Source organism: Ornithodoros turicata, chromosome 10 (assembly GCF_037126465.1).
Source record: "Ornithodoros turicata isolate Travis chromosome 10, ASM3712646v1, whole genome shotgun sequence".
In the NCBI taxonomy this organism is placed as follows: Eukaryota; Metazoa; Arthropoda; class Arachnida; order Ixodida; family Argasidae; genus Ornithodoros; species Ornithodoros turicata.
Window position 1 is genome coordinate 9,215,815 of NC_088210.1, and position 20,622 is coordinate 9,236,436.

At 48.9% G+C, this 20,622-nt stretch overlaps 1 protein-coding gene and 1 long non-coding RNA gene across 2 annotated transcripts; one reads left to right on the forward strand and one right to left on the reverse strand.

Annotated features, from left to right (window-relative positions):
• Nucleotides 1-435: 435 nt before the first annotated feature.
• Nucleotides 436-19,394, forward strand: LOC135370134 (protein argonaute-2-like). The gene is made up of 4 exons (XM_064603821.1): nt 436-469; nt 12,685-12,785; nt 16,047-17,104; nt 17,561-19,394. The coding sequence occupies exons 2-4, from the start codon at nt 12,755-12,757 to the stop codon at nt 19,331-19,333; spliced, it is 2,862 nt and encodes a 953-aa protein (XP_064459891.1). The 5' UTR covers nt 436-469; nt 12,685-12,754; the 3' UTR covers nt 19,334-19,394.
• On the reverse strand, nt 2,111-7,368 carry LOC135370128 (uncharacterized). Its single transcript, XR_010415227.1, has 2 exons — nt 6,669-7,368; nt 2,111-2,943 (listed from the first exon to the last, which is right to left on the reverse strand). It is a non-coding gene; the product is annotated as an uncharacterized LOC135370128 (long non-coding RNA).
• Nucleotides 19,395-20,622: the final 1,228 nt, after the last annotated feature.

A 20,622-nucleotide genomic window follows, 5' to 3' on the forward strand; every position in this document is an offset into this window, starting at 1 on the left:
TCAGCCAGTACTGGTCCCCTCTTTCAGGACTTCCGCGAACGTTCCTAGCTGCTGCCCTCGGTAGCTTTGCCAGTGCTCTATAAGAATGAGAAGCGTCGAGGACAGTACCATGTGCACAAAGTACTGCCCAAGCTATGACGAGCGCAGCTGCGAGGAATTGGTAAAACGTTCGTGCAAGCGGCCAGTGCTTTTCTGGATGTTCTCTTGCGCGTGCCCGGCTGAGCCAGGCCCTGGTAGTGGTTGCCAGTATAAGACCTCCCTTTGACTCGCACATCTTGGGGAGACGACTGACGACAAGTGGGCGGAGCGATAACGGGTCGGACGTCATGGCTTCCCTTCTTTCATCTACGGGCGGCAAAAGAAGAAACCTTGCTGCTTTCAATATGACACCTGGCTTAGGAGAAAGCAGTTGTAAACCCTGATAGTAAGTGTCTCCCTGCACGTCGTATAATTCCAGCCCCAACATCAGGTGAGTACCATTCGTTAGAACCCTGCAATTAGTCAGTATCTTGAATACGGAATATACACGTCAAATACACTACTTAATAATAGCTTCATCACGCGGGATCCTAGAAACATGTCGTTTTGACGATGTGAATGTTTAGCAGACATAAATCAATTTACAACGTTGCTTCTTGAAAAGCTTGGAAATTGTTTCACAACCCTTTTAAGATGAGCCCATCCTGATCTTCAGGATGTAGTTACTGTGCTAGTTTACCAACGTGCACGCGAATATCAGGTTGCTGTGACCGTAACTTCTTGAGGTTCATGAGCCACAAGAATGCTCACATGCACATGTTCTGCCTAACATGGACAGGGGCAGCATACAGTATGCTCGGGGCACGGGTAAAAACAATGGTTGAAAGTGTCTTATTTCTAATAATTTGTTATTTCTTTCTTATCTTCTTTCTGTGAAGGTATAGCTCTCTTTTGTTTGGTGGTCAAGGGCCCTCGGGCCGCAGAATAGGTCATTGCGAGCCGCGTTTTTGAGACCCCTGTTGTAACGTTTTGTGCTGGAGCAGGGAGATGGAGTGAGACATACAGAGTGTGCACCCGTCTATCGACGGCTTAACCAGAAAGATTCGTACGTTTTGAAAGGAAATACGGAAATTCCCGGATATATGTGCGGTAAAAATTAATTGGATTCACTGTGGCCACACACAATGACAGCAATGTCCAGCGCAGCTTTAAGGGGAGGAAATTGTCGTACAAGGTCCGACAAAGAAGAAACCTATCCAAAACTACGAACCCTGTTGTCGGGAATGTGTGTGTGTTTCTTTTCCCCTAGCGACAGCACTCATTATATGAAGCGCAAAATGGCTGCCCATGTTGATCCCCGTGGAAACGTTGCACCAATGGCATGCAGGTACCTACACTGCACTTTCGGAACTTTCGTTTGAGAACCGCACTGAGCATCCCCTTCATAAGGATAAGAATCTGGTGTGCCATTCCTCGTCCCGAGGGTTCAGTTATGTTGGCGATGCCTATTGTTCTTTGGCATATCATCAACGTGAACGGCTCCAAGACTAGTGGTACAGCTCCCATCAACGTTAATAATAACGCTGAAAAAAAAAAGAAAAAGAAAAGGTCTCGTGTCCGAGCATGATTACAGCAAAACTTCGGGCGAGCTTAATTGAAACCTTAATTGAACAAAATTATTCAGTTAGTTTAACGCAAGGATTCTGTTCAATTTACATTCCCCTAGTGCCCCCGGGGTGACTGTTGTCTCGCTCGGAAATGCGACCGAACGGGAGCTGTACCTCATATGGACCTTAGTACGGATGGAAGAGATGTGGTGTTTTATCTCTAAAATGTTCTGTCTCCGGCCATGATGATTAGTTCTATGCGTCTATTATATACCCAAGCAGCACAACATATGGGTTCAATATTGGCTGGACATTGGCAATACTGGTTCAATATTGGCCGACGGTACTGTGCTGGGTACGTAGGAGGTTATGGCTTGACCGTATGTGGCTTGCTCCGTTCTACTCTAGGCCCCCGTTGGGTAGCACATTCTGTCAGAGGGCGAATAAAGCCTAGCCTATCAATTAGTGCTGTTCGCTACGCACACGTATAAAACCACAGGAATGCCTAAAGTAATTACATGAACTGGAAGCGCGTCAGCTTTGCTTTATTGAACTTATCACAATTACAGTATCGTCATCAAACAGAAGAGAGAGAGAGAGAGAAAAAAAACAGTTGTTCTTGGCAGGCACCGAAGTGCCACAGTAATGAAGTTGTGCGGGATGACAACGGGTGAGGGATGGGGTGTCAGGGCAGCACTAAAAATGGAAGAACGAAGCCTCTGTGTATTGGAGGCGACATGACAACGGTATCATAAGCTAATTGCGCTATCCCTTCTGACGAACTAGCGCAGCATGCAAGATGGCATCTTTGAGAGCACCAGAATAATACATTTTTCCCGCAGTGGTTGCGCGCACGGTAACGACAGCTGCTTGTTTCCACAAACCTCTAATACCACTCGCCAGAGCGGCGCCACCCGTAGTCTCTTCCATGGCCACCTCCGCCTCCACCACCACCCCATCTACCCCATCCTCCACCACCACCACCACCACCTCTGCCATAGCCGTCCCTATACACACGATCGTCCACATAGCCACGACCGGCCTCTGAACTGCCCCAGCCACCGCCTCCACCATAGCCGCCCCATCCTCCCCAACCGCCACCTCCACCTCCTCCTCCTCCACCACTACCACCACCACCACGGCCGCCGCCGAACCAGCTTCTATGAGATCGATGACCCATATCGTCGCGAGCATCTAGTCCGTTGCCATCTCGCTCAGGCGGGTATTCAGTGTAACGACGGTCGTCGCCGCTGGGCGTTGTTGGTCTTCCAGTCCTGCCACGATCCTTCCGGCGTCTGCGTGCCTCGCTGGCTCCCGCAAGGAGGACCAAGATGGCAAATAGCACCAGGATCACGCGCTGCAGAAGATGACAAAAGACTGGAATTATGATGTTGCACCATTTGGATAAACATTTTCTTTTTATTACGCGCTTACGGCTACGGATCAGCTATTCCTACCTCTAAAGTTACGTTCCCACTGCAGGGCTTGCGCCCTTGGAGCGGGGAACGGTGAACTGAGAACGGCGAGGGTGCCCACGCAAACGTTCGCCCACGAGAGCAAACCACGCGCTATATACGCCACGGATGGCAACACAATATATGTTTGGCACGTGCATACGGCAGCGGAAAGTTATCAACACGGTCGGAAACCTTCATCTTTTCCTCTGCTTTGATTGGTTTGTCGTGCCGTCCGGAATCGTCTGACATATGTCGGCACAGTTTCCCTTAGAAGTCGGCCCAGGACGCCCTTTCCCCCAGAGCGTTAGTCGTGACGTCGCTCACCTTTAGCTCATTCACACATGCGTTTCAAAAAGCGGTGCCGCCTCAGCGTTCGCGGCGCCGCCTCAAGAAACGCATGTGTGAATCCAGCTTTAGAGTCACTAAATAGGCAGCAGAGTAGCGACACTGAGCCACGCCGGCGATGTAGCCCGCCATCTTGAGTCAGGTGCGGTTGCATCGCCTAGCGATGGGACGGAGAACAGCGCGCAGTCGAGCCAGATCTCAACGCAGGAAATCGGTTTTGGTGGTGGACATGGAGGTGACTCAACATGGACGGCGAGTCTTTGGAAGTAGAAACCACGTGACAAGATCGGCCCAATTGCAGACACAGAACGGCGGCTCCACCGCGGAAAAAGAATGCGATACTCTGCACCCTTATTTAGTGACGGCGAGCTATTTCAGAAGCGCCACCACCACCGCAAGAGGGCGCCCGTTTCGACGGCCCCGGAAAGAGGACCTCATCGGCCTAAGCGCTTAAAGCGGAACTGTCGCATCCGGAAACCCATCTATCAAACCGATACCACTATGTTCGGCATTGGCAGACAATATATCCGGCTAATTATTTCGTCCAAAAAGTGCTTAGAGATTAAATAAACGAATTTTCTCTGCTTCCGCAGCGGCTCCGGTGGCGTGAATGGACATTTTTTTTCACAATGGCCGATGCGCATGCGTATGACCTTGAGGCGCCGGAGAGGATTGTCTCCGTCTTCACTAGATGGCGCACTATGGGGACGACAGAAGTGGGGACCAGTGGGGAGACCGCGCGAATGGCGCGACCTTGTCGCCCCACTCCAGATCGGTTTTGGTCCTTTGTGCTATCCACGTGGATTTGTTTTGACGCGAGCCGAGTATGGTTCGTTGGAGAGCCGCTAGGATGCGACGCGTATGTGAAAAAAGTCCGGAGAGAGAGCGCGGAGCTCAGAGGAGTAAAAGCGCCGACTAGACACCCCGTAACCAACACCTTATAAAGTCGGGTTCAACCTATGTAGGAAAAGAAATGAAGTCCGTCAGCTCTCAAAACATTACTGCGCTGTAGATGGGATGTCTGGGCACAGAGAGGTCGCACTCCCTCCTCCGCTAGATATTGTCATCCCATGGATGAAAAAAGAAAAGGAGGCGCCCCAACGGCTCTTCTACAGAAGAAGGAAGCGTGGGGCAAGTAACGCGAGGATAGGCGATGAACTGTAGCTTCTTTGGAGTCATGCATAGAGTCCCGTTATCTGAATAGCCCAATCAATGAGGTCGGTTTGCACGCGCCACTTTGGGGGCCACATTTGCGCGCTACCACCACTCCTGTATTCCGAGACTGCGCGTTGGGGGCTTCCATAGACGATCTCTTCCAATAGACGAGTTCAGAAAATCCCAGTGCTCTTTGCATCCTGGGTGCTTGCTGAGCGGGCGAACGAAAAAGAGTCCTTCACATTTCACTTTCACTGACCTTGACACGTCGTGGACAATGGACCGGTAGAGGTTGAAATCGGAACAGTTTGGAGGTCACCCGTTTCTTTCGTATTAGTAAACTCCCACAGTTCAAAGCGGCGCTAAGCACTCTGGGATTTTCTGAACTCGTTACTCGTTGCGTGGAAGCCGACCTTGAGCTCTATCTATTATACTGCAACCGGTATCTCTCTCAGCGAGGCGTACTCCAACGCCACTTGCGAGAACTTGGTTACTCAAACGACTCTTTCGCCACTCTGCTCGGCCCAGCGACCTGCACAACCAGGGGGCGGTTAAGACTGCCCTCTGAGCTTTCTTGAAGCCTCCGGCCTCTCGACCAGCCTCTAAGGCCTCCTTTTGTGTTTGTGTGTTTTTTTTTTTTTTGCTTTCTTCTTATTTTAAAGGAATAGCAAGTCGGCCTACGCCTGCCCAACGTTTCCTTGCTTTCTTTCTTCAATATACATATCCTCCCCTATACCGGTGGATTGGTTTATGTGTAAAGGCAGCTTATATAAGACGCCCGCACGGCCGCGGCATTCCTTTCCTCAAGGTCGCGCTCTCATTGGTCTTTTGGGAGTGACGTTTTCTCGTTTTTCCAGTGAGGGAATTCCGGGATGCTCTCAACATCCGTCGTCTGCTGAATCATGTATTCCGTCGAATAACAGTCAAACAACGCCACTCTTTCGCTTTTGGGATTTTCGATGCCGTGCTCAGTGGTCCAAGAGGAATAAAATAACACTATATATAGTTTGCGGTCGTACTAACTGAATCATATTAACTGCTATTCCCTCTACAGACCCGTTTGTCGTCTCAGTCACAACATAAGTTAACCACCACCAATACCAACAACAACGACGACGAAAAGAAATAATGTGGTTTCCAGTACACCATAAAACATTAGAGAATTTTAGCAAACCAAGCAGATAACTTGGTATTAAACGGATCCAACCAGTGGATAAGATTCTGAGTCACGCACGACCGCGATTGGTTCCGATAGGCACGATAACCTTACCAATGGTATAATAAACTCGCTGTTACTTCACCACATTGCACTTTGTGCGCCAACCCACCATTGCCACGAATGACGGAGTCATCGCTTGTGATTCGAAGAGCGAGGGGGGCGTACGCCTTGTTGTGGCAGTTTAGATATGTGATAGCTGCCACAGAAAGGCGTACTACCCCATCTCTCTCTTCGAATCACAAGCAATGACTCCATCATTCGTGGCAATGGTTGGCGCACAGCGTGCTCTGCGGTGAAGTACTGCTTTTAGAGTGGGAGTAAAAGCGCATCTTCCCGTTCGTGGTCACTCTTCCTCCACCAAAAAGAAAGAAAATCTGAGATTGCCCCCACCTCACCCCGTACAGCTCGGCCACCAATACATGCGCTCATAAGGAATGAAGAGGACATCGGCGTCAGTCGTATAGGGTAGCTGTTTATACGTGATGGCAAACAAGAAGAAGAAGAAGAAGAAAAAAAAAAACCGAGACAGAGAAACACGCGACACAAGACAACAAATTCTCAACGATTCTGAAACTGAGAAAAATATTGCCCTGCATTGTGTGTTCCTCTGCCTCGAAGTTTTTCTTCCATCTGACTTATAAACGTACACCCGTATACACATACCCCCCCCCCCCTCGCCCTCACCTAGGGGTTCAACCAGCACACCCTCAGAGGTCGATTTTTGGGGAAGTCACTGATGCCATCTAAACAGTGCGCCCTCACAGGAAAAAGAAAAAAAAGAGAGAGAGAGAGAAAATCGTGCGAATAGACTGCCTTTGCACATTGGAGAAACAAAGAAAGACGTCGTCATAATCGTTGCAGCAAAACAACTTTCCAATGTGAAGTGGACAAAGGAAGATCACTTACCATATTGCCTCTTGATGCGCGGTGCGTGTCAGGTGAATCCTAGCCCCTGGTGTGTCGCCAATTACTTCATCTCTCTTATAAATACCCTCCCCCGGACACCAGAGGAGTGGTTGACGTCACTTCTTCGAGGCTGGTTATCTTGCCCACACCGTCAGCGTTTCACATGCCATAGAAAAAGAAAAGGAGTCGGAGATATGAAAGACACAGACGGGGCAGACCTGGAGATGAGTTTCGCTATCGTCACAGGACATCCTTCGAGTTGTTGTTTCAAGTGACTGTAACACGATGTCTTCCGCAGTGAAAGGCGCGCCGATAAGGTCAAGGGCGACAACATACTCGAGCCTACAAGTGCTTTTGCCGGTGTGGTCTCAACTGTGTGTCTGCGGCGATAGTGTATATCTCCACACGGACGCATCCCCGCTCGATGTTCGCAATTATATTTTCCTGGAACACGATATACTGTGACCCTTTCCTTCTCGATTTTTAATCGCAATGTTTGTTTTGTTGATCGTTTATTTTGATTAGATCATTCCGAAGCCCCATGATGTTCTTTACTCTCTTGCCACGCTTTTAAAAAAATCAAAAATGTGGGACAGTTACACCTTTAAGGAGGTAAAAGTTGTCGCATATGTTGTGCCTAAAGGGTTGCAAAGTTCTTCCAGCTACCCCACTCTCAAAACAGAACCTCACCGCGATTCGGTGACCGAGGGGTGGGTACGCCTTTTTCTAGCAGTTTGGATAACTACTTTTACCACACTTTTGCACCCTTTATCAGACGCGATGTTGACCTAGGTTGTAACTATAGAAATTACCACTTTTTCACACCCTTTTTCCTTAGAGTGCAGTTCGTATGCTACAGTCAAAGCCCTTATACTCTGCGTTAGCGGCGTAGCGTGGGTCCCCCAGCGCCCGGGTCGAAACGAGTATCGCGCCCCCAAGCAAGACACATAACAGGAATGCATCACAATCCCCCTAAATGCGCTTCATGGACATTGCGCTTCGGTTTCTTCACAGTGAGAAGATATGCTGGTGTCTCAACGCACGCAGTCTACTGCTGAAGCACACAGGATGCGATTTTACACCGGTGCGGTATATTCCCCAGGGTTCCATTTCCATATTCCATAGGGTGCCCCAGAAAACGTGTCATTGAAACACTACGCCATCTAGAATCATGCGGTCAACGGCATTTGTTCTTACTAGGTTTTTGCCACCTCCTGATGTGCATGACATGTAATTTATATTTAATTATGTAAATTTTTGCGAAGTGAACTCGGTAATTTGCCAAGTAAAGGTCACTTTTTTTACGCCACCAGCGTGAAGAGCGTGACGAATTTACTCAAATTCGTGGAAATAGACCTCTACCTGAGAAACGTTATCATGACGTTGGTGGACAGACTAAAACCGAAACAAATCGGAAGGGGAGGGCTGGGTTCCTCGATCGGGTACTTGTTCGCTGCCTTCTATTGAAAGAAAAGTAGGACCGAAGGTCGCGTCCCTTTCAGGGACCATCGTAATCCCCTCAAGACCGTTGCTTTCGGGCGCGAGCTTGTTCGACTCTAGCCACGAGCGTAGTTCAACTCTACCAAATTGGTGGCGCTGCCGAACACTATGACGTCATTTGTTTACAAACAGAAAGAGGTCTATTGACAGTGATATTCAGAATCATCCTATAGGAAAAAATAGTCGGACATCATGCCTCTCGGTGCACTTGAGTATAACGCGCGAGGACTTCTTGAGCGCAATCACTGTCAGTCCGGCGAAAGGAGGTTAGAGATCTCAGGCCACAGAGTCGTAGTAGAAAAGTGACAGTTCCTGAAATTGAGAGAGGGATGGTATGGTCCCAGCCAAAGCCGGATGAAGAAATGATGAGCCCCAGTTGAAGAAACATGAGCCTGTGCCGTAGGAAGAGCGGTATAGACACTCACACGGGGAGATAAAAAAACACAAACACGACAACAACAAAATACGCGGGAACAGGAGGCAACACCAACACCAACGAGGCTACCAAAACCGTGCTGCCCGTTTCCCACGTACTTTGTTCTTGTCGTGTATGGTTTGTATGGTGCTGGTTTGAGCAACCCGTTTGTGTGTTTGTCCTGTGGAGTAGCCAGAGTGTATGTGTGTGTGTGTGGGGGGGGGGGGTTTCAACCCTCCCATCCTGAAATCGTACATTTGGTGGTGCATTTGGAAGAGGGAAAGGACGGTGAGATCCTCCTCCCCCATGTAAAGTCCCCATATAGAACACCTGCCGAAATATTTTTCTGGCTACGTCACTGTGTCTGTCGCTCTTCCTATAGTGCCCAAGCTCAGATTTCTTCAACTCTAGTCGTGTTCGACTTAAAGGGAGACTCCGCACCAAAAACGTGTTGATGTAACAGTGCGACATCAATCCGTACCGCATGATATTTCAGTGAACGCAATTTCACATCCCCAAGTGGCCCAGATGATTAGAAAATGAATATTTTCCTTCGTGTGATTAGGCGCTCCTCCACGGGAAAGCAGTCCAGCAACACTGTGCTTCACCTCACCGGTATTCCTCGTGTGCGGCGTTCTGTAGGTTTTGCTGTTACCACTGGTGAATATCTTAGAGCGAAATCGAGGAAGCACACGACTGGTCATCCACGCGACACGAAGAAGTTACAACGCGCGTGCCCAAAAACAGCCAGTGGCCCACACGAGACTACCGGTGACGTCACGCATGGTACAGGAGGTAGTAGAGGGAACCTTCAGAAGTTTCGGTTTCGTTTTGAGCTTCCCAGCTCTTTTGGCAACTAACGAGTCCCCGATTGCCAAACCAACTGTAATTCTTATTTCGGAAGAATGTGTCGAGCTTATTTACATAGTCATTATAATAGTTTCGGATTGTCCCGGAGTCTCCCTTTAAGAAGGAAAATAAATCTAGCCCGTCAACTACATACGCCTTTGGAGATAAGGAGACACAACACACCTCTCCCTGTTTGTTAACAAATGACGTCATAGTGTTCGACAGCACCACCAATTTGGTAGGCTTGAACTACGACCGAGGGGCGAGCAAGGGGCTACGGCTAGGGGCTACGCTAAGGGGCGAGCAAGGTCGTGCACGAAAGTCACGATCTTGGGGGGATTACGATGGTCTCTGAAAAGGACGCCACCTTCGGCCCTACTTTTCTTTCAATAGGTGCCCCACTCTCACCTTCAACGCATTAACCTCATGCTTTCTTTTTAAAGTCATCTTCTGTGATTCATCTCATCATTCCTTCACCGTTTGTTAGTCATCTTTTTTTGTCATCTTTGTCTTTAATCTACCTCATCCTTCTTTCATCATCGGGTAGTTTTTCGTTTTTTCCTACTTCTTTTTCTTTATCTTTATTTCTTATTTCGTAATTTTCTTTCTTTATTTATTTATTTCTTTTTCTTGCTTCTTTTTCTTTATTTCTTATTTCTTAATTTTCTTTCTTTATTTATTTCTTTTTCTTACTTCTTTTTCTTTATTTCTTATTTCTTGATTTTCTTTATTTATTTCTTATTACTTCTTATTTCTTTCTTTCTTTCTTTAATTATTCTCTTTTCTTTTTATGTATTTATTATTTCTTATTTCTGGAATAGCAAGCCGACGTCCCGTTCGGCTGACCTTTCCCCGTTTTTTTTCCCTTTTCGTCTAATAAACATAACCCCCCCCCCCCCCCCCCCCCCCATTCCGGGAACCTAGAGTCACTAAATAAGCTTCGCTTCAGAGTATCGACACTGAGTTCCAAGAGCGAACATGCGCCCTCTTGTTTCCGCGCCGGGCTACCCACGCGCAGGCGCACTGCGCACGATGCCATCTATCGTGCGCGGGTGAAATGTTCCCTTCGATTGCAAGCAGCATTTGACGGCCTCGAGCTCACCGTGACATCGTCGGGACGCTGTGGTTGATAATACATGGATTATCGCACAACAATCATACACGCTTCTCTATCCCAAGGGGGAGGATTATGTTAGCGGTCTTTTATCCTCAAATGGGGATGATACCGGTGTTGTGCGGAAACAAGATGGCGCTCCTGCTCTCCCTTAGACCTCAGTGTCGATACCCTGAAGCGAAGCGTATTTAGTGACTCCAATGGAACGCAGCATATTCCTTCCGATTTGTTTCGGCTTCCGGCTGTCTACCAACATCACGATGACGTTTCTTGCGTAGAGGTCTATAGCGCGCCAGGAGAAATACCGCAGCACCACCATGCGCCATACAGTGCGGTGTATGCCAAAGGGAGTCTGGCCATTAGGAGGAGCCTAAAAAAGAGGCTCGACCTGTCAATCAAACTTAGGCGCATTTCATTGGTTACCGTTTTCCATGGGAGCTGCCATGACACCAAATTTTCTCCAAGATGGAGGATGGCGCTTGGAACGGCGAAGCGGAGATTTCGTGACAAAATTTTTTCACAGACTACTTTAATTTCATACTGTGAGTATATATCCTCACGTACGCATCTGCATCATTATCCGCCATCATTATTTACGCGAAAATGGGATGTTTCGTCGCTAACATTAGGCCTAGTGAAGACCGTGATACCAAGAAAATATCGAGAAGGACGACCCCTATACGTAGGATTTTGCATTATATAATTGCATATTGTTTATACATACATCTTTGCTCATTTCTGTATCGATCTACTTACATTACGTAATTCAAAACTTCATACCGGCAGTCGTCTGTTACGAAGAAGCGGTTGTACCGCTCTCCTGGCCAATCACTTCTGCCAGCAACCATTTCTGCAATTCTGAGCCTTCCAAACATGTCTCTCTCCATGCAGATGGCGCTGATAAAAGTGGTCGCAAAATCCGTCGTTTTGGTCTGTCACCAGCGATATCCGTTTCAATCCGAATCAATCGAGTTTCTCCAAAAATGGTAGCACCCAGTAAATAAGGGTGAGGTATACGCACTGGATGGATGTAATAATAGACAACTGTATATTTCGACCTGTGATTGGCTAGGTACCTCAAAAAGTGGGTGGAGCTTCAGGTATAGGCAGGTCCCATTAATGGCCAGACTCCCTTTGGCATACACGGCACTGGCGTGGCGCCATAAGTAGGAGAGCGCACTTTCTGCCGCAACGGCCAGCTCAAAAAGCACTTTCGCCAGTTAGGAACCAGCGAGTGACCCCCAATGAAACCCCAAGCTTTAGCAGCCGTTTTGTCAAAAGCGCCTTTTCGAGCAACAAATGAGTTGCACCACAAATTGACGAGCTCGACAACAAAATTCATCATTTTTGCGGACCTAACACGCTTTAGCCTCGTCATTTAAAAATAAAATATATTAAAAGAATGTTTAGCCTGCCAAACAATAATTCTTTAGTTGCAACCTTTGCGAGTCACCGCACTATAAGGCGGGGGAAATGCTACGGGTGTATTATGGGGCCGGTTTAGATGAGCAGATTGTTTCGTGACGGGAGAATAGGGAGTTTAAATTGGGGGGAATCGTACACCGCCCTTTAAAACTGACTGTACAACCAATCCTAAATCGAGCTGCATTAGGCGTACGATCCTTTCAAGAAAATCGTTTTTATTCCGAAACAGTCGTACTACGAAGCCTTTTATTTCTTTTTTGGTACTCATTTTCACCAACGCCTCCTCTATAAATTTATAGAGGAGGCGTTGTTTTCACGTAACTGCCACGAAAGACTTCTTCTTCTTCGTCCCGCGGAGATCGGCCATTAGCCACAAGGGAGATCGGCCAGGGCTATGAGGATGACTAACTGTAACCACAAGGGACCGTGCTGTAACTAACTAACTGACTAACTGTACTATGACTTGACGGTGACAATTTGGGTGGAGAATGTGACGGTTGAAGTGGTGGAGATGCTGAAGTTCGCTTGTTTTGCGGCTCCATGGCACAGCATCCTGCATGTCGTGGTTATTTGCATATTTCACGTGTAGAGTCATTGTAGTATTCATTAGTAGTAGTCAATGTAGAAGAGTCATTGTAGATGTATGGCTGTGTGTGACTACTAGGGACCCACCCGTCTTTCTTCTTCCTCTTCTTCTTCGAACTCATTAACAGCTCGTTGGATGAAGAGGAAGAAGTAGCGAAACGCCACGTTTTTGGAGACTGCTTCCGAAGTGGCTGTAAGATGTCTAACGTGGCAGTCATACGGGTTCGGAGTAAGTACACTTTTGATTCCTCGTACCATAATTGTGGAACCTACTGTGGTTACGGACATGGAATCGCACACACAGCAGGGTCTCTGAAAACTAAAACTGTTTTGATCAGTTAGAGCCCCGGTTCAGACCGTGCAAGTTTTGCGGTGTTATTCCCCGTGGTTCCATCGCTGTTTTTTTTTTTTGCAAAGATATTCTTTTACGAATGATGTTCTAATAACGTCCTCGTGTTGGACACTTGAGTTGTTGCTCTCTAACGGAACCACTGTTTTTTAAAAAATAGCGGGAGCGTTTAAAAGTTAAATGTTGCATGGAAGTGAAAGAGCGCCACATTCCGAATCGAACAACATAAGAACTATAAAATTCCGTCCACCGTGGTGCGCTCTATTGAGCGCTTCGTTGATACTTCGACGGCCTCGCTAAGCCTAACAGGACGCCATCTCATGCAACGCCTCGTCTCATGAAAGGGCGAGGAGCGTGACAACACTGTGGGCCACCTGCACGATAAAATGAGCTCGTCTGCTAATCAGCGGAGCACATTCATAATGCAAAAACGCTAAAAACAGGACGAATACAAGACACGCACGACATCGAGCGCCCAGTTTCCACAACTTTACTGACATGCCACATGGAAGGTGCTTATCATCATTGCAACAGGAACTCCCTTTCCCTTTCAGATAATAGAATACTTTTCGAGCTCAAACAGGTGTTGCCGGCCTACACTCTAAAAACAGAACTTGGCCGCATAGCACGCTGTAAGCCAACCATTGCCGCGAATGATATGGTTATCGCTTCTGATTCGAAGAGGGAGGTGGACGTACGCCTTTTTGTGGCAATTTGGATATATGAAAATTGCCATAAAAAGGCGTACGCCTCCTCTCTCTTCGAATCAGAAGCGATAACACTATTATTCTTGGCAATGGTTGGAGCACAGCGTGCTATGCGGTGAACTGATGAAGTATACTTCATCAGGCAGGCCTCCCAGATCTCTCGTTGCAATGATTATAAGCGTCTGCCATGTGGCATTTCAGTAAAGCTGTTGAAAGTGGCCGCTCGATGTTGTGCGTGTCTTGTGCTCGTCCTGTTTTTTTAGCGCTTTTACGTTATGGAAAGAACGTACAAACTTTGCCGCGTCATCCTGGCGTGCTCTTAGCAGTTTCCATCGGGTACACCGGTAGGTTTCCCGTCACCGTGTTTAGCGCAAATGTGTCATTGGAGAGAAGGAACAGAAAAACGGAGCATTCTTTATCTGGACGCCCGAATGACAATATCAGCAATTCATCCGCGCGGGAACTTTCGGTAACTGAGATAACTTCCAAGGCATGCAGCAAGAAAAACGCGGATGAACCAGCGTTCTCGCAATCACTCGTCCGCTGCGTGTATTTTTCATTTTCTTTTTGTTTTTCGTCGCGACGTGATTACCGTTTGGAATTTTGCCAGCAAGACGGTATACTGGCTCAAAAGACAGTGCAAATCAGCACCGGGCCCTGGTCCAGTACAATCGACATCGGCCAGCCCTGGCACCCACCCCGCGTGCCCTTTTTCATTAGTCGCCATTGCACGCGCCGTTATCTCGACTGTGCGCACGCATTAATCCTGTGGAACCATATACGCCGGCGATGCAATATTTCTCGCCGCAATGGAAGTAGCTGTCCTACCACCCAGAGGTCGAGGAAGAGGTGAGCGTGTCGTTTAGACGCTTCTCTAGAAAGCTAACTTAAAATGGGAGTAAGTTTGGAGTTTGGCTATCCTTACAATAAATCCTTACCTCGTTGCAAAGCGCCACCATCGTACTTCCCGTGTTGTATGCATACAACACGTGGGGCAGTTGACATCACTGCGCCGACGTCTAAATGTACCGGACGACTAATAAATGTTCAGCGTCTGCAGACCTTCCAGTGATAACGTTATGACAACAAATCCCACTCTTTTCAAGCAGTGATGGGACCGACGTGTCGCGACGGTTTTTATTTTTATTTCGTGTTAGCGCCGCGAAGGAACTGTGGCGATGAGCGTCGTACAGATGTGGACAGATGGAGAGAGGGACAGGGGGGATTAGTATGCGTCCTGGGCGGACTTCAGAGGGGGAACTGTGCCGATATTCGTCTGGAAAGTGTCGCAAGTGTTGGTAGACCAGGATACGACCACGTTGATATGGGGTTCTCGTGTCGTCTGCTACCGGGCGCGGACATCATGTGACTCTTCACGCACGAAGCCTGCTGTTCAAGGCTGAACCTGAACTGCCCCTGTTAGTCCCTCCTTATTTCGATTTGCTACAATCTTTTCGATTCCTGTGCATGAACAGTAGTACACAAAAATTGACGCTGAGGATTTAATTTGAGAACGACCTTGGCTAGAAACCCGCGGAAAAAGTGAAAAAAAAAAAAAAAAAAAACAGCAGGAGTGGCTGTTCCTATCCATCGAAGTGACCATGTAAGTTGGACCTCGGGGTCCGCTATTCCGCGCTTTTGTGACGCAGAATAATGGACAGAGCATTGTGTAGTCTAAGACAGTGCATGTCCCAGGCTCTGCTACCCTGTGACACCCTCCAGCTTTTCGACAAAATGGATGACGAGACTGTTAATATGGTCAGAGGGAATCGGCTGGACTAGAAACCATGAGAAAAAGAGTAATTGCAACTTAGTCCCCTAGACTGCAATCACTCCCTATTTTAGTCCCCTAACAACGACATTTACTCCCCAGGAGTGGAAATAGACACTGAATTTCGCGAATGGTCTTCCGAATGCAACAGTCATGTGCTCTTGGTCAATTTGGTGGCATAAGGCTGTATAACTCAGTCAACTTATAAATTTTCACTCACACTGAGTAAGAGACAGTTAGCGCTTCTTTCTTCGTAAATTGTGCCCTATGTGTGTCGCAAAACTTTATATCACTCTATGTATCACGCTTGAAGATTTGATTCGAAGTATTTTCATGCATGCACACGAATCATGCACCTGGGACTCTTAGAACACAGCGTGAGATGCGGTCTACACCGTATGGCATTCACTTACTCCCATGCATTTACTCCCGAAAGGGATTTTTTTTTTTTTTTTTGTGGCAATGCGCAGTTTCCGTTCCGGAAGCCGTTTCGCGAGCCTCCGCCGATTCTGTAGCGATCCGCAAACCGTATCGAAACGGCACTTCTGGGAAGGGACGGGGGTGACGTTTATCCTGGTCCAGGCAAGCCCATCGGACCGACGGCTTTGCTGAAACGGATCTAGGTTGGGCTAATGCGCTATTTTTTTTTTTTTTTTTACGCAGGAGGTCCTCCGGGCGTGCCTCAGGGTCAGGTGGCGCCGTTGCCGTACGGGGCCCAAGGATCCTCGTTCGCTCAAGCGATCCAGCATCGTGTCGCAAGCGGGCAGCGTCGAAGTCAGCAGCAGACAAATGGCCCTCGTACTGTGGCTCCAACCGAGGGGCCTCGTGCTGGTGGCGGTACTTCACCGCAGCAGAACGGGGGCTCTCCGCGCACGTCCACCCTCAACTCGTCCATCAAGTCTGCCGACGAGATCAAGATTCAAGAGTTGGAGCGCAGCTTGCCCTCCCACTTCCCCAGGCGGCCGGCGCACGGAAAGCAGGGCAGGGCCATCCAGCTGACCGCGAACCACTTCAGCATAGAAATCCCCAGCGGGAACGTGTTCCACTACGACGTCGAGATATTCTCCGAGACGCGCAAGGAGGCCAAGGTGCCCGAAAAGCGCAAGTACCGCTGTATGAGCACCAAGATCAACCGGATGATCATCGAGCTGCTGGTGAAGAAATATCGTCACGAACTCAGCAACTGCGTTCCAGCCTTCGACGGTCGAAAGAACCTCTACACGAGGCGGGAGCTCAAGTTCAGCGAGCGCACCTTCTCGGTCGACTTCGAGGAAGACCAACGGGTGCAGAAGTTCATCGTCAAGATTCAGTACGCAGCCACGGTCAACCTGGACGCCCTGCACGCGGTCTTCGACAGTCGCGTCAACACGGTGCCGCAGGAGGTGCTGCAAGCCGTGGACATCGTCTTGCGTCACGGACCGTCCATAAAGCTGACGCCCGTGGGCAGGTCCTTCTTCAAGCCGCCCCAGGACAACAGCACCCTGGGTGGCGGCCGGGAGGTGTGGTTCGGCTATTACACCAGCGTCCGCCCTGCCCAGTGGAAACCCATGCTCAATATCGACATGTCAGCGACTGCCTTCTACGAGCCCATTCCCGTTCTCACATTCATGTGCCGGATCTTCAGCGATGCCCGTCGAGAGCTCAGCCCGACGGACTTCAGGGAACTGCGAGACTTCCAGACTGTTCGACTGAATAAGGAACTGAAAGGGTTGCGCATCAAGGTAGTAAAGCTGGAATGCTCAAAATATAGTGAACAATTTTGCGCTTTCATTCGTTCAGCGTTTGTTTGCCCTACTGTTAGCTATGTAATTGTGCGTGAGATGCCCTTCTACGTCCTCAGTTTCTTCCTCAATTTAGTAGCTTGTTTTTCTCAGTGCACTTAATTTTTGTGTACTTGTTGCTCTTATTTGTTCCTCCAACTGCATGGTGTGCACATACCCAGGTGAAAAATGTTTGCAATTCAAAGTGGTTTATGAAACAATTTCTACCTGAAACCACTTCATAAATTGGTTCGCAAGTAGAAATTGTTCCATAAACGACTCAGAATTGCAAACATTTTCCACCTTGGTAGTCAGGTTCTAGATCAAGTCTTCGAAAACCCTAGAGACCTCTCGCAACAACCCTTTCGAATGAGAGGAACTGGCGTAAGGTCAACCTGAGGTATTTATCTATTGCAGGTGAATCATCTCCCTTACCCTCGTCGCTACAAGGTGGTGAAGGTGACCAAGGAACCCGCCAAGAAGCTGTACTTCACCATGGAGGACGGCTCTCGTAACAGCGTTGCGGACTACTTTCAGAGCAAATACGGCCGACTGACGTACCCGAACCTGCCGTGCGTGCAGAGTGGTAGCCCATCTCACCCGGTGTTCCTGCCCCTCGAAGTGTGCGAGATTGTTGAAGGCCAGCACTGCAAGAAGAAACTGGACGAGAACCAGACGTCGGAGATGATCAAGCGCACTGCACAGCCACCGTCGAAACGGTTCCACGAGATCAGGCAGTCCGTCAAGGACCTGGTCACCAGCAACGAGCCCTACCTGAAAGAGTTCGGCATCAAGATCAGCACAGACGCGACTCAGCTGAAAGGGCGCGTGCTGGATCCTCCCACCCTAGTGTTTGAAAACAACAGCGTTACCAAGCCACGCGAAGGCACTTGGGAACTGCGTGGCAAACACTTCTACAAGGCTGCCTCCATCAGTCGCTGGATTGTCCTGAACTTGAGCAGGTTCCCGCAGAAACACGACATCGACAACTTTGTCAAGATGCTGGTACGAGTGGGCCAGGAGCTAGGCATCAAGTTTGAGATGCCGGCCGACGTTGTCACAGCTGACGCTCATAGAAAACCGATGAAGAACATCTTCGCCGACGTCATGCACAAGTACTCCGGGCTGGAGATCGTACTCGTCGTGCTCGCAAAGAACAGCAACTACGCGGAGATCAAGCAAGTGTGCGAGACCGAACTGGGCCTGCGGACGCAGTGCATCATGGACAACAATGTGATCAAGAAATGCAACGCAGCTCTCGTCACTAATCTCTGCCAGAAGATCAACGCTAAAATGGGAGGCACCAACAACAGCCTCCTGGCGCAGGAAAAGCCTTCAATCTTCCAGAAGCCCGTGATCATAATTGGGGCCGACGTCACACACCCAGCCCCAGGGGACAAACTTCGCCCTTCCATCGCCGCCTGCGTGGGCAGCCTGGACTCGATCCCTTCCAAGTTCCACGCGTCCATCCGCGTGCAGATGGAAGACGCCGCTGCTACGTCCCGAGTCGAGATCATAAAGGACCTGAAGGACATGATGAAAGACATGTTGAAAGCGTTCTATCGAGCTACCAAGCACAAGCCCGAACGCATCATCTTCTTCCGGGACGGCGTCAGCGAAGGACAGTTCATGGAGGTCCGCAACCGAGAAGTCTCTGCGATCCGGCTCGCGTGCCAGGAGCTGTCCCCGAACGAGACTTACGAACCCGCCCTGACGTTCATCGTTGTGCAGAAGAGGCACCACACCCGTTTCATGCCCTCCAGCGACCGGGACGGCGTGGGCAAGTGCCGCAACGTCCCGCCGGGCACCACCGTGGACTCCGTCGTCACGCACCCGTTGGACTTCGACTTTTTCCTCTGCTCCCACTTCGGCATCCAGGGCACCAGCAGGCCGGCTCATTACTACATCGTGTGGGACGACTCCAACTTCACCGCGGACGACTTGCAGAAGCTGAGCTACTACCTGTGCCACACGTACGCGCGTTGCGCTCGCTCGGTCAGCATTCCGGCGCCTGTCTACTACGCCCATCTGGCTGCCTACAGGGCTAAGAACCACGTGATTAGCAAGGTGGACGTGTCGAGTTCGAGCAGCGACTCGTCGGGGGGCAGTGGGGACTCTGTATCCACCAGTCAGTACGTAGAGGCTGTCAAAGTTCTTGACTCCCTGCAAACTGCCATGTATTTCGTTTGAGTTTTTGTTTGCCGTGTTCCCTTCGTTTGCTGTGAAATAAAGTTGCGTTTTCACCCTTCTACGGAAAGTTTTCGGATGGCACTAAACAGAAAACTTTGTGGTAGTCCTAACATGCGGTAGTTGTGACATGCTTTTTGTTTGTGCTACACGAACAAGAGTGTGTGTACACCCACAGGTATTCAGGTTGCGTGTGATATTGTGATTGTGCATTTTTGCCTAAAACAACAGACTGTCCCGCTAGGTTTAAAATCGCACACTTCATATGAACGCACATCCTATGTAATACGTTAAGCTGTAATGACCCCTGCTTGGGATCATACTCCCCCGTGGGCGCACAATGGTTCAGTTTCATTTCAATGGCAGCGGTTCTTTCTTCCTGAATAGAATACTGTCATTGATTGAATATCACAAAATGCCCAAAAAAAAAAAAAAAAGGCATGAAGGAACCGGAAAGAAAGCAAGAAAATATGGGGACGTGAGTGACAATCGAATTACAAGTATCTTGTAGCTAAACTTAAGGTACTTTGGCAAAGTTACTCGAAAACGAAATGAGTTCCTCTGAAAGTTTTGTGGGTCCTCCCATGTTGAATGTGATACTGCAGCGCCGACAACATCCCTTGTTCTTTCTTCAGTGACATCGGAATACCAGTGGTCTCGATAGCCTGACCCATGAAACGAAGCTCAAAATTAAAAGGAAATACGGTTTTGTTCCTATGTAAGGAAATCCTCCACGCCCCACGATCGACCTTCCAATTCCTAACGCCCCCTAAAGGGAAATAGGTTTACAGACCACAAAGGAAGGGTCGCCAGGACGGCCACGATTTTGGAGAAACTCAACGGACCATTTCCGACAACGCGCATGCTCAGCCCTTGAGTCCGCCATCTTTGAGTGGAAAACATCGCTATGGACCCACCTGCGGGAGACTGTCATGGTGGGGAGATAATCGGTTTCACGGTTACGCGGACGTTTGAGGTCTGGTAACGAGTACAATGCGCTTTCACTCTTTCCGCACTCTTCTTCCAATCTTCTCTTGCTACTTTCTCACGCAACGTGTCAGTCCGAAAAGCGCGTCACCATTATCGGGGGGAAACACAAGATGTTCGACATTCCGTCGCCAGGGGCGACGCGAATATGGCAATGGTCCATAGATTTGGATTGAAACGGATATCGCTGGTGATACCACTTCTATCAACGCCATCTGCATGGAGAGAGGCATGTTGGGAAGGCTCGGAATTGCAGAACTGGTTGCTGGCAGAAGTGATTGGCCAGGAGAGCGGTACAACCGCTT